The following is a 12,488-nucleotide window of genomic DNA, read 5'->3' as shown; positions in this document are numbered from 1 at the left end:
AGTTGGCCCCTGGCAAATACCTGTAAACTGTACCTGTAACAATTCCACTGGATTATCTAATACCAACTCCCTCCCTCATTATGTATATCTTGGATTCCTCATCATGTATACCTTAGGCTTTAGACATATATATATATACTCTCTACATCTATCTTGTCAAACAAGACATTGATGGGTGGCAGCCTGGAAAATCTTCACTCAGCCTGCCCACTAGTTGACTTAGTGACTTTGGGGGCCTAAAAGCCACATTTCCCTATGGCTCAATCCTTGGGCTTTTCCTGGTGAACTCTGGGTAAAATGCCTGTACAGCAGATACAAAAAGTGCACATTACTTTAAAAATTGACCCCTCCTTAACCACTCCTTAATCCTGTCTTGAATCAGCATATCTGGCACATGTTTTACTATAGTTTATCCTATATAAACTTTAACTGTACCCCTTTAAGGTTACAAGTTTCTTAAGAATATTTGCCCGCTAAAAAAGCATAACAAGAAACTTTTGCCAACTTGACTTAAACGTTGCTTGAGTCTATAAATTTGTTGCAGACAGCCCTGTCCAGTACTCTGGTCCTTCAGGGTCTTTGAACCCTTCTCTGACTGCATCAGTGAAAAGTGTCATAAACCACAAATTACTGAGCCATTCCTTAACTGATAGCAGTTTTCTTAGTTTCCAGTTTTTTTCCATAAAAAAAGAGAACTGCTATTTTTGTACAGATAAGACCTTTTCTTCCTTGTTTGATCCCTTTTGAATATCAATGTGATAACCATTCTTTATTCCAGAGGAATAATGATGAAATATGCAATCATCATCCATATGCAGAAAGGTGAAGGATTTGGAGTTGAGAATTATATACACACATGTCATTCTGCACACTAAATACTCTACCTCTCTGTCATGGATAATAGCATGTATATGCATATATTCACACACACATATATATATTGTATATGCATATATTCGTACATACACACACATATGTTATATATACATATATGCAGCTAACAAGGGAACTTATTTTGCTTGAGTATACTTGTGCTACAAGTGATTTTCTTTTCTGATGGGGTGTGAATGGAATGGAAAGAAAATAGATTTCTGTTAACTTAAAAAATTAGACAGGTATAGAATGTTGCATGCACTTTTAGATGAAGTCATGGTATTATTAATTTTATATAATTCCTTTGCTAAAGAGAAGTCTCATAAAATGGGAGTAATATGTCAATATAATGTAAAAACAAAACAATTCAATTTTAAAAAAAGAATTGGACACAGTGACTTTGCTGTTCAATCAATAGGTATTTATTAAGGACCTAATGATTTGGTAGGCATCATTCTAGGCACTGAGGATATGGGTAGAAAAAAATTAAGGAAACCCTGACAAGCGGATATAAGCATATATATGTAACACATATGTCATATTACAAAGTTAAGAAATATAAAAATAAATTGTCTCTGGATCACAGTCATTGACTCTCCTATTCATTCTACCTTAAGTTGGAATGAACACTTTAAAAAATGTGGTGCAAATCAATGTTAAGTTATTAATATTTCACCAGTCTGGTGGAGGTTAACCAAGGTATGCTCTGTATCCATCTGTAATCATTTCCACTTCTATAATGACAATTTTAGATGAAATTGCTGTTCATGGAGAAATCTATTTTTAGCAGATCTGTCTCTCTGCGGACTGTAGAATAAATCTTAACAAGCAAAAGTACTCAATTGCTTTGACCCTTGAAATGTCTTAATCCAACTAAATAAAAATTTTAGGGTCATGATCAACTTTTGTATCCAATTCTTACTGAAAAAGAATAGTAGACGTCAGTGCTATATGGATGCGTGCACATATGTTAATGTATACATGTATATATACATATTTGCATATAATTATACATGTGCACAATAGACTTTATGTATTTAAAGGAAAATAAAGACCAAACAAGTTTGATTCTGTATCCCTTTTCATATAGGATGCCAACTTCAATGATATGTCAGGGAAACTACGAACTTTTGTGTGTAGTGGTCAGAAAGCAATGCTACCACGCTATACCCTTCATTTGATACAGAAGGAAATGGATCTTGTTTTGTTCACCACATTTTAATAGTGTATGGAGGTGCTGGGTTACAGGGATAGATCACATGAGAAAGGTTCAAGGAATTGGAATGGGTTAGTTTGAAGAAATGTAAACTATCATTATTTATGCACACATAAATTATTAATTGTGGGATAATCAACTATCAGCTATTCTTCAAGTTTGTAGGTTACTCAACAAAAGGAAATGTACTTAAAGCAGTCAAGATTTAAATCATCCTTTTCACATCTTCAGTTCCTCCTTATTTACAGGTACCTTCCGTTCTGGCTAGACTCTGCTCTCTCTCTCTCTCTCTCTCACTCACTCTCTCTCTCCTCCCCTCTCTCTCTTCAAATTATCTTTATTTACTTGTCTGTTTCCTTGTTATATACCCCAGTAGAAGGTCAGGGTCTGCTACAGGGTCTACTTTTCAATTTTGTCTGTGTCCTAATGTCTGTTAGTTTATTACACACAGTAGATGCTTAAAATGTTCATTTGGTTGAATTTATTTGAGTATAAAAATGAATATTATGGTTGGGTATAGTGGTACACACCCATAAACCAGTCTGAGACTGGTTGATCACTGGAGCTCAGGAATTCTGAGCAGAAGAGTTAAAGCCAATGGGGTGTTTGAATCAAGACTGGCATGAAGATGGTGAGCTCCCAGGAACAGTGGGTCTAAGAAGCTAGTTTAAGAGAAGAAAACCACCCCAAGATAGAAATGCAGCAGATTAAAGATTCTGTCCCAATCAGTTGTGGGATTAATCACTGAAAGTCCAGCAAGGGTGAGATTAAAAAAAAAGAAATGAACACTTTGATTATGAAGGTCTTACAATACTACAAAAAATAATGACAGGCTAAAAAGTTATATTATCTACTGTTAAAGTTCCAAAGGTCCCTCAAGACCTTTTTGCCTAGGACTCTGCTCTTGTGGGAGGATGAGAGAAGGGGAAAAAAATCATTCTAATGTATAACAGAGGAAGAAGTGAGAGATCAAAAAGAGGAGAAAAAGTAGGAAGTCACTGACAAATTACCCCCTAAGGAGCATTTCCTGACAATATTTAACTGACTGCATATAATGCCACCAGCCTCCTGGCTTAAAGATGTTCAGAATCTTGTGCGTGACATACCTTAAGTGCTTTAAAAGAAAGATACTATGCAAATGAGGTTAATAGTACAATCCTTGAGGGAAAGATATGCATTTAACACAGGAAAATCTCTATGTAGTTTCTTATTTATGTGGAAAATAGAGGACTTCTTCATTTTGCTTTGCTAATATAATCCAAATAAAGGCTCCAACATATGCAGTTATTCTAAGATTGAACTCTCTGGCTGCGTTATTGTAGCAAAACAGTACTGATAGTAGCAGAAAGAGAAGCACCACTATTAATCATAGCGGGAGAGAACCTCTTCTGCCTGAGATGTTTTCTGCTCAAGTAACTGGTTCAGATTAGAGTCCCAGTTTCCACTAAGCATCATACCAAAAATTAATGATATTTATAAGGTAGTATATGGCAATAACACATCACTTCTCCCGTACAGAATTAAATTTGATGTAGTTTACAAGATTAAAAAGCTATTGGCTTCATTCTTCCGGATTAATACAAGGAAATGTGTCACTCTGTTCTTACCGAATTTGAAAACAGCAAAAATTTAATTTAGTCTGACACCATATGCTAATGTTTATGTACTACCTGGCCAAAATAGCTTTCAAGTACATTAGAAAAATCCTCCTGGTCTCTCTAGTGTTCAAAGGGACATAATTATATGGCCTTATAGGAAGAGGTTGGATTTACAAGAAGGGACAAAATGATCAGTTTCATTGACGGGTTGGCCTTTGGCTAAAGTGGAGCTATAACCTTCAATTCCTGTACGAAAGATGCTATTATGTATTAACACTATGACTGGCTCACACTTCACGAACTTAGTGATGGCCATGCAAAGTAATTTTCAAAAACATCCCCTAAGAAGTAATAGCCTATTGTACTATTTGTGAAGCTGGCAAATGTTACATCTTAGGAAATGAAATATCTTTGTCCTGACATACAGTGTCCTTCTAGCATTATTCTAGACATTCATTGGTTAACAAATGCAACCCTGTTTCTCTGAACCTTAGTCTTTTCAAGTGCCGCATGTCTAAAAGAGCATTGGCCTTCTTAATGTGCAGCGCTTGCAATATTCTTAGAATATAGTTGTAGCTAAGCTTATTTTCTCCTCTTAAGTACTTGTCATTAATACATCCTGGGTTATTTGTTTATGCTGTCCTAGTACTTTGTTGGAATATATTGGTGGTGGTGGAGAAACAATTGAAGTACCAACACATTTCTAAAAACTATCAAGTGATTCATTTGGGAAATAATTCCACTGGGAAGGACAGCCTAGCAAATGTCAAGTGAGACGCTTTCATCTGTTTACATGGAAAACACATGGGACTTATGCTGATGACCTCTGTGTGTGGTGAAACAAACAAATTGAACTACACTGGGAGAGGGAATGTCAAGAAAAATCGTGGATTTACAATTGTGAAGGTATTTAGAAACAATTTATTACATTTTTCTTGTTTTACAGAAGAGAAAATGTGTTTGAAGTCAACAGAGGTTGATAGTAGCAGAGGCAAGATTTAGGCCCAAATCCCATGCTATTTCCATTGAGCCATACTCCCTCCATTCTAGTAGCTGGGTATAAATGATTAACCTCAGCTAAAAGCATGAACCTCCAGCAATGTCACATAGAGAATATCCAATTTCTCCTATGAGTTAAAGCCTATGGAGAAAAGCAAGTCAATGTTGTGATGAGATGAAGATTTAAAGACTCAGGTGAACTCAGGTTTTAGTCTCTGTACTGCTACTAGCTAATCTGACTAACTTTCACCTAACCACTTTTGCCTCTGTTTCCTTATTTGTACAATGAGGAGCTCAGAATATATGAATTCCATGGTCTCTCCCAGCTTTGACAAATTTATAAATTTGTGAGATGAGCTTCATAAAATAGACTGGAGACCTTACAGGTCAGCAGGATATAGAATATGTAGATAGCAGGTTTGAGCTGTGCAATGAACCATGGAGATCCCACAACTCTTGTATCCAGTCTTACCTACACCACTTCCATCAGAAAACAATGATGCCACAGACATTGTAAGACCAGTTCTGTTGGTTGAATTCAAACTAGCAGGAGTCATGCAATAGACTTTGATGGAGAAACTATATTAGCTTGGTGTTCAGATTTATGTCGTAGCCCCCATGCAGGAAATTTCAATGTTGATGAGAAATATTCATGATACCATACTTTGGGACTCTGGTATATGCATTTCCCTGATTGAATGTCGAATACTCTTTGGTTTATGAATCTTTGGTTGCATCCTAATCAGCATAAGTGGAAAAGTAGGTATTTTCTTTACCTGGATGTTCAGTAAAATGACTTTCCCAAGCTACTGTTAGTGTGCTCATAGAGATAGAAATTTACAAATAAATAAAAACATAGCCAGGAAGTTTAGATTGCTGTTGTTTGGCATAAGAGTTTCACGCATAGAAAAGTAATGACCAATGAGTTATATGCATACCATGGCTAATATCCTTTATTGATTAGAACATTAGTAGATTATATTTCACTGTCCACTTCTGTTCTCAAATTGTTATTTATGTCATGATCTTTTTACGATTTTTAACATAACCAATTACATTAAGCACTCTTGCAATTAGCTTAGGGTAACAAAAGAGTGAAAATAAAGATTATTTATCACAGTCACACTCAACTATAAGATCATAGACATAGAATTTGAGAGTTTTTTAAAAGGTCATCTAGTTAATATCCTAATTTTACAAATGAGGATTTATAGTGGATATAAATACATAATAGCATATAACCAAAGATGACTTGTGCATACTAAGTAGAATAAAATCCATCGTGAAAGAAATGTATGATCAGAGAATGAGCTGGACCAGTCACATGGCAAGAATGAGGAATGGATAATTTGAATGCTGTATGAGTCCCAAGGAACTATTAAAAGACCTAGAGGAAGGCCTCCAATACATTGGGTATATAATCTCCAACCTGTTGCCCCTTTCTCTGTTTGGCAGGCTCCTTCCACAGCCTCGATTTTAAGTTAAATATCCAGGTCAGCTATATCTTTATCATGTGTCCACATCAAAGAAAACACTGGGCTTCATCAGGAAAGCAAAATCACAGTAGTACAAAAGAAACATGAAAAGTGCAAATCTAGAAACATCTCCATCCCAAATGTCAAAACAGACTATTTGTACCCAAACTGTGGTAGAACCTCCTGAACTTGTGTTAGACTCATCAGCCACAGTCAAACACACTGTCCTTCGACCCCAACATTATGATGTCATCTGTCCTCTTCAGGTGTGAAGGATGAACAGCAACCACCTTTCTGGGCTACTGGACTTTCTCTACCATGATCTTCTGGCACTTTCTCCACCCACGCCTCAACTTGGGTTCTCCTTCCTCACTTCCATTTTCAGCTTCCTTTTTTTGTGATTGCTTCTCGCATTAGAATGTAAGCTCTTTGAGAACAGGACTGACTTTCTGCTTGTATTTGTATTTCTAGCTCTTAGTCCAATGACTAACACACAAGAAGCACTTAAATCCTCACTGACTTGATTCTAGACAATTAATGAAGACAAGAAGGCATGGATGAGTTTCCAAGTGCACCATTAGGAAGGACTGCCCACATTAGTGAAAGAAGGCATTTATCAAAGTATCAAAGAGATGTGGAAGACATACAGTCTATTCATTCATTAATTATTGGTGAATTATTAGTTGTATCAGTTTGATCTCATGTAAAATTTGTCACATTTGTCCAAATTCAGTAATTCCTTGGGTAGAACATGAGAATAATAATAATCAGGCTAAAAATTAGAATTTGATAAAATATTCAGAGATGAAAATTCAACTTTCTTGTGTTTATTCATTCTTAGGGAAGCAGAAGAGTAAAAAGAAAGAGCACTAAACTGTGAGTCACAGGGTTCTGTCATTATTTGACTTTGGGCAAGTCATTTCCTCCTCAACTGTAGTTGTCTCATCTGGAAAATGGGGGTGTAAGTAATCTAAATGATTTTTGAAGTTCCTTCAGGTCCTAAAAATCCGTTATCCTATTATCCCAAGTACTGATTTAGGAGCCAGGAAATTTGCCTTCTATACTTTTACCAATTATTAGCATCATGGCCTTAGGCAAGTTCCACTCACTTCTCTAGGCTTTAATTTCATCATCCATAAATTAAGGGGGTAGGAATAAATACCAGAAGTACCCTTTCCAAATTCTAGATCCTATGGTTGTCTTGAAAACAATATTGTTATTGTGTTCTTCAAACTCACCAGAAAACATGTTCATTTCTTCCCATAAAATGTTTCCTAATTTCCTCTTGTAATTCCCTTTCACAGGTAATTATCATATTTCACCACATAATCATCACCGCCACATAATCATCACACCCTGGTTTTTTCCCAGTCCAAAAGCTGGCTTATGACCTTTCATTGCATAATTGTTGCATGGTATAATTCTGTTCATCATATTGCTTAAAAGGTAAACAGAACAGCAATATATTCACCACTGGCATATAGATATGCATTTATCGCTCATGCATTCCAAGCTGTGAGCCTAGAATTCTCAGTGTGTGCACAATGTCAGTATATTTCTGAAAGCCGACTTGTGTGGTTTGTTTAGATTGCTACAGTACTAATGGTATTGTTACTCAACCCATTGAATAGTCATAATCTCAAGGGGACCAGGTTGGCAAGTGAAGCTGCCATGAGTAAGCCATGTGATATGGTAAGACATGCATATTCTCCGCTAGCTAAACTATATAGTTTGTCTGGCAGTGATATATTAAATGAGAAGAATTTCTTTCTGATTTTGAGTAAATATAAAAACTATTCTGTGGGCTTCAAGCTGAAAGTGATTTTGTTGGCTGAGCAACATGGAAACAGAACTACAGAAAGACAGTTTTTAGCGAGTGAAAAGTTAGTATGATACTGGTGGAAACTAAAAGACAAGTAATATTGGCACAGTTTTTTAAAAGCTTCACATAAGGGTCGTGCCCCACTTTTTGTGAAAATGTTTAGCATAAAAGGTGTGCCGATTATGCAGTAACTTGTCACACCAACAAACCATTTCTACCCAGGTGGCTCTGAGATAATCAAGCTGATGAATCTTGAAAGAAAAGTTAAACTTTATGGACAATCTGGATGTGAAATCTGCTTGACAAAGATAGTTTTGCTTAATATAACATTTGTTTTAAACACCAGGATGAAAGTTCAGTTACCTTTGATGCGATGTGGGAGGGTGTTAAAAATGGACATAGCTATATTAAGCTTAAGTTGTCCAATTAAGATTTTCTAGTCATCATCGGAATTTTCATGGTAAAGAGATGTAGCCCTTCCTCCCACACAAAAGAGAAAAAACCCCACATGTTTTAAGATACAAGAAAAATAAAAGCCCCAGTCACATACCGTAATCCATAAAGGACCGTTCCATCAGGATGCAGGCGGATCATCCGATTCTTCACTGTAACCCCATGCACAAATGATTTCTTGTCATTCAGGAAGTATGTGTCTGGCACCCAGAGCTGGTCTGCCACCCTGTTGTCCAGAGTGAGATTTAATGGGATCCCAGAGTAAGACAGTCTTTTGTCTTTCCATGACTGCTGAAAATACATTGTAAGTGTATAGTCCTGTGAAAAACAGAGAGAACAAAAAAAACCTTTTTAATTGACTTCTCATATCATAGTCAAAGAGAATTTTTAAATGAGCTTAATTGTTCTTGGCATTGTTTTGGGTGCTATGGTAAAGAATTATCCAGAACTAATGTATGCCCTCACATAGCTTAGTCAGTCAATTAAAATGTATTAGTGTCTCCTCTGTGCCAGGTACTGTGGTAGGCACTGAAGTTACAAAGAAAGGCAAAAGATAGTCCTTGCCCTCAGGGATGTCATGCTCTAATTGTGGTTGGAGGTGGGAGAAAAACGATGTAAAAAAAAAGCTGAAAAGTGTGTGTTGGTGGGTATCCAATGAAGAGGCATGATGAAGTTCACAAGAGTGCATCTACGTGGGAAATGAAGAAATGACTACCTGGACACGCCCCTTAAATTGAGGACCTGGGAGTAGCTCTCCACAGCACACCCTCAATTGCCTCTAATCAGGAGGGAGGGGCCCTATGAATGTCTGGCATGGAACTATGGAGGTACTGAAGAAATGTGAGCTTTAGGGTTGATATGATCTTGCAGAATGATGAGATTCTTGAGACCATGAAGAGATCCAAAAGAGTGCAGTCATGTAGGAAATTCTAAAAAAAATATTGCAATATAAAACTGAGATCTACAGATCTCTCCTTCCCTTTTACTCCCTATGTTTAAGGTATACAATCTAAACACATTAATTGCATACATAAAAGGATAGGGAAATATTTACCTTCTATAGAGTTAAATGCATTAAATAGTATTTTAAAGTTTGAAGTCAAAGGAAGTACTAACTAGACTAGAGAATGGGAAAACAATCAAATAATATCATGTCCAAATTGGACATATTTTATCATTTTTATTATAAGCATCACAAAATTCCAGGGTTAAGAATGGACCTCATGCTTATATCTGAACAACAATCCTCAAATATCTCAGAAAAGTGTTTATTCAGCCTCATCTCAGAGATTAAGAGTCATGGAGAACCCACTAACAATTGAAAGTCTGTTTCTCATGATAATGTTTTTTTCTTAGAACATGAGTAGACATCTGTCTACACCTACCTATTTGGCCAAATTCTATTCCTTTGGACAAATGGAAAAAATCTAATTCCTTTGACACATTCTCTTCCTTCATATACTTGATGACAAACAACTATCATGTCTTCCTCTCTCTACACTCCCAATCTTGTCTTCTTTAGACTAAATGTTTCCTAGTTCCTTCAAAGGATCTTTTTTATAGACAGATCTCTCTTGATCGTATCTCTTGAATTTCTGTTCTAGATTCATGCAACTTTGACAAGGTATAAGATATGAAGTCAGCATCAGTACACAACTGAGATTAGGAAGGAATAATTGAGTTAAAAATTTGGCTCTACAATTAACTATATACAGTTAGCATGTGTAAAGGGAAAGATACTGGCATTACATAACCAATATGCAAGTTCTGTATGTATGAGTGGGCATCTCAGAATAACCATCTGATAATAGCTTCCTTGTGGCCACAGGAATTTCCCGTTTGTATTTTTCTGCTGTTCTTTCCTAAGTCAATTCCTGATCATATTCCTCTGTCTTGAGCCACTCCAGGGTGGGGACAAGTGGTAGCTTGGGGAAAGAGGACAGAAAAGGAAAAGACAAACTCTACAAGTGTTGCTGTTTTTTCTTATTCCTATTCCCTAATTTGTCTTGTTCTTTTCTACTAGCCTCTATAATCCCTGACCTATTGCAGATTGTAGGTTGGAGTTCAACACCCCTGAACTACAGCATTGGACTTAGAGTCAGAAGGACCTGAGTTTTAATCCTGCCTTAGAGCTTTATTAGCTGTGTGATACTGGGCAAATCACTTAGTCTCTTAGTCTCATTTTCATCACTGATAAAATGGGGATGATAGTAGCACCTACATTCCAGTGATGTTGAGGATGCAATGAGAAAACAGAATATGCTTTGTAAATCCTTGGTTATTGGTTGTCATCCTTCATTCTTGAAGACATCACTATGATAAAGTGAAGTTTCACTATGTCTGACTATGGCTGATCAGACCAATGCAAGCTCGAAATGCTTTACCATAGATTGGGTACGAATAGTCCATGTGAACATTTGAGGTGGATACTCTAAATTTGTGCATTACTCTAAATTCATGCATCCTGTATTTCCTTTGAGCTCTTTCAATTCTGCTTTGTTTGTAGACCACAGCACCTTCTCTGATATGGGTACTCCATGCTGAGTGGTCCTGTGCCAGTGTCTCCCATGTCACACAATCAATTCCAAAGTTCTTAAGAGAGACTTTGAGAGTGTCCTTGTATCGCTTCTTCTGACCATGATGTGATGGCCTACCCCATAAGAGTTCTCCATAAAATAGTCTTTTTGGCAAGTATGTTTTGCATTCAAACAACGTGGCAAGCCCATTGGAATTGTACACTTTGAAGTATAGTTTGAATGCTTGGCAGTTTAGTTCAAGTAAAGACCTCAGTGTCTTGTACCTTATTCTCCCAGGTGATCTTCAGAATCTTCCTAAGACAGTTCAAATGGAAGTGATTCAGTTTCCTGGCATGGTGCTGGTAGGCTATCCATGTTTCACAGGCATACAACAATGAGGTCAGCACAATGGCTCTGTAGACCTTCAGTTTGGTAGTGTAATACCTCTTCTCTCCCAGACTTTTCTTTGAAGCCTCCCAAACACTGAGCTAGCTCTGGCAATGCATGCATCAACTTCATTGTCAATGTGTATATCCCTGGAAAGTATACTACCAAGGTAAATGAATTTATCCACAGCATTCAAAATTTCTCCATTTGTTGTAATCAATGGTTCCATCTATAGATACAAATTCTAAAGGGCTATATAAATGCCAACTATTATCATACTTATTATAGTCAGGTTATTTCCCACTTAGAACCTTCACCAAAATCCTATCCTGATGTCTCATCTTGGCACACAAGTTACCCTAGGTTCTCAAAAGATATGTTAGCAAAGCACAAGTCCTGGGATGCCCTATCAAACTGGAAACATCTTCAGCAAGAGACAACGTGTTTCATCCAAATATTAAACTAGGTAGGTTGCAAAAAGCTAATTCCCAGAAGATTAGCCACTAGGTGATACTTTTCTTTTTGGTCACTGAAACTCATAAAGACCATCTGCTAAAGTGTAGGTAGATTGCAAGCTGCATGGGCAGAGAGAGTAACCTCATTAAGAAATTCAAAGGTATTTTAGGTATTAAAATAGTTATGGATATACTGTAGGCATACTGGCTAGCACAAAGCTTTATACGTAGTAGGTACTACTAAATAGTGGTATGGGTTTGGGACTAGATGAGTGCTCTGAGCTCCCTTTTCAATTCTGGCCTTCTATGATTCTGTTGACAGTGGGGAAAAACAGCCAATTCTTTCTGACCCATTCTAAATGTGGTGCCATTTCCAACAGAGCCAGAAAGGAGAGCTACAGCTGTGTTAAGGGCCTAGAGCTTTTGGCTCCAGGTTTTGCCTTAGAATCCAGGCCTCAGTGTTCAGCACAATCAACAATGCAGTATAAATTTCAGGACTTGCATTAAATTCCCATTAGCTTGTCCAAATTATCATTAGTGCTAACAAGGATTTCCTCAAAATGAGACTAAATAGTGAATTGTTTCTCTCCAATTTTTCACAGTAAAGAAGTGTTTTAATGTGTGATGGGGGAATAAAGCAGTATGAAAGAGAGAATTATGATGGCAGCAAAATGTTGTAATAATAAATGGTAAT

General features: G+C 36.8%; 1 protein-coding gene across 1 annotated transcript in view; it reads right to left on the bottom strand.

Moving 5' to 3' along the window:
- Window positions 1-12,488, bottom strand: part of GABRB1 (gamma-aminobutyric acid type A receptor subunit beta1) — a 440,089-nt gene that overhangs the window by 217,038 nt on the left and 210,563 nt on the right. Inside the window, exon 4 of the mRNA XM_072620697.1 lies at window positions 8,534-8,754. Coding sequence (XP_072476798.1) covers window positions 8,534-8,754 — 221 coding nt within the window. The remainder of the gene's footprint in view (window positions 1-8,533; window positions 8,755-12,488) is intronic.

This window comes from Notamacropus eugenii, chromosome 6 (assembly GCF_028372415.1).
Source record: "Notamacropus eugenii isolate mMacEug1 chromosome 6, mMacEug1.pri_v2, whole genome shotgun sequence".
NCBI classification, from domain to species: Eukaryota; Metazoa; Chordata; class Mammalia; order Diprotodontia; family Macropodidae; genus Notamacropus; species Notamacropus eugenii.
This window is presented reverse-complemented; position numbering and strand designations above follow the sequence as displayed.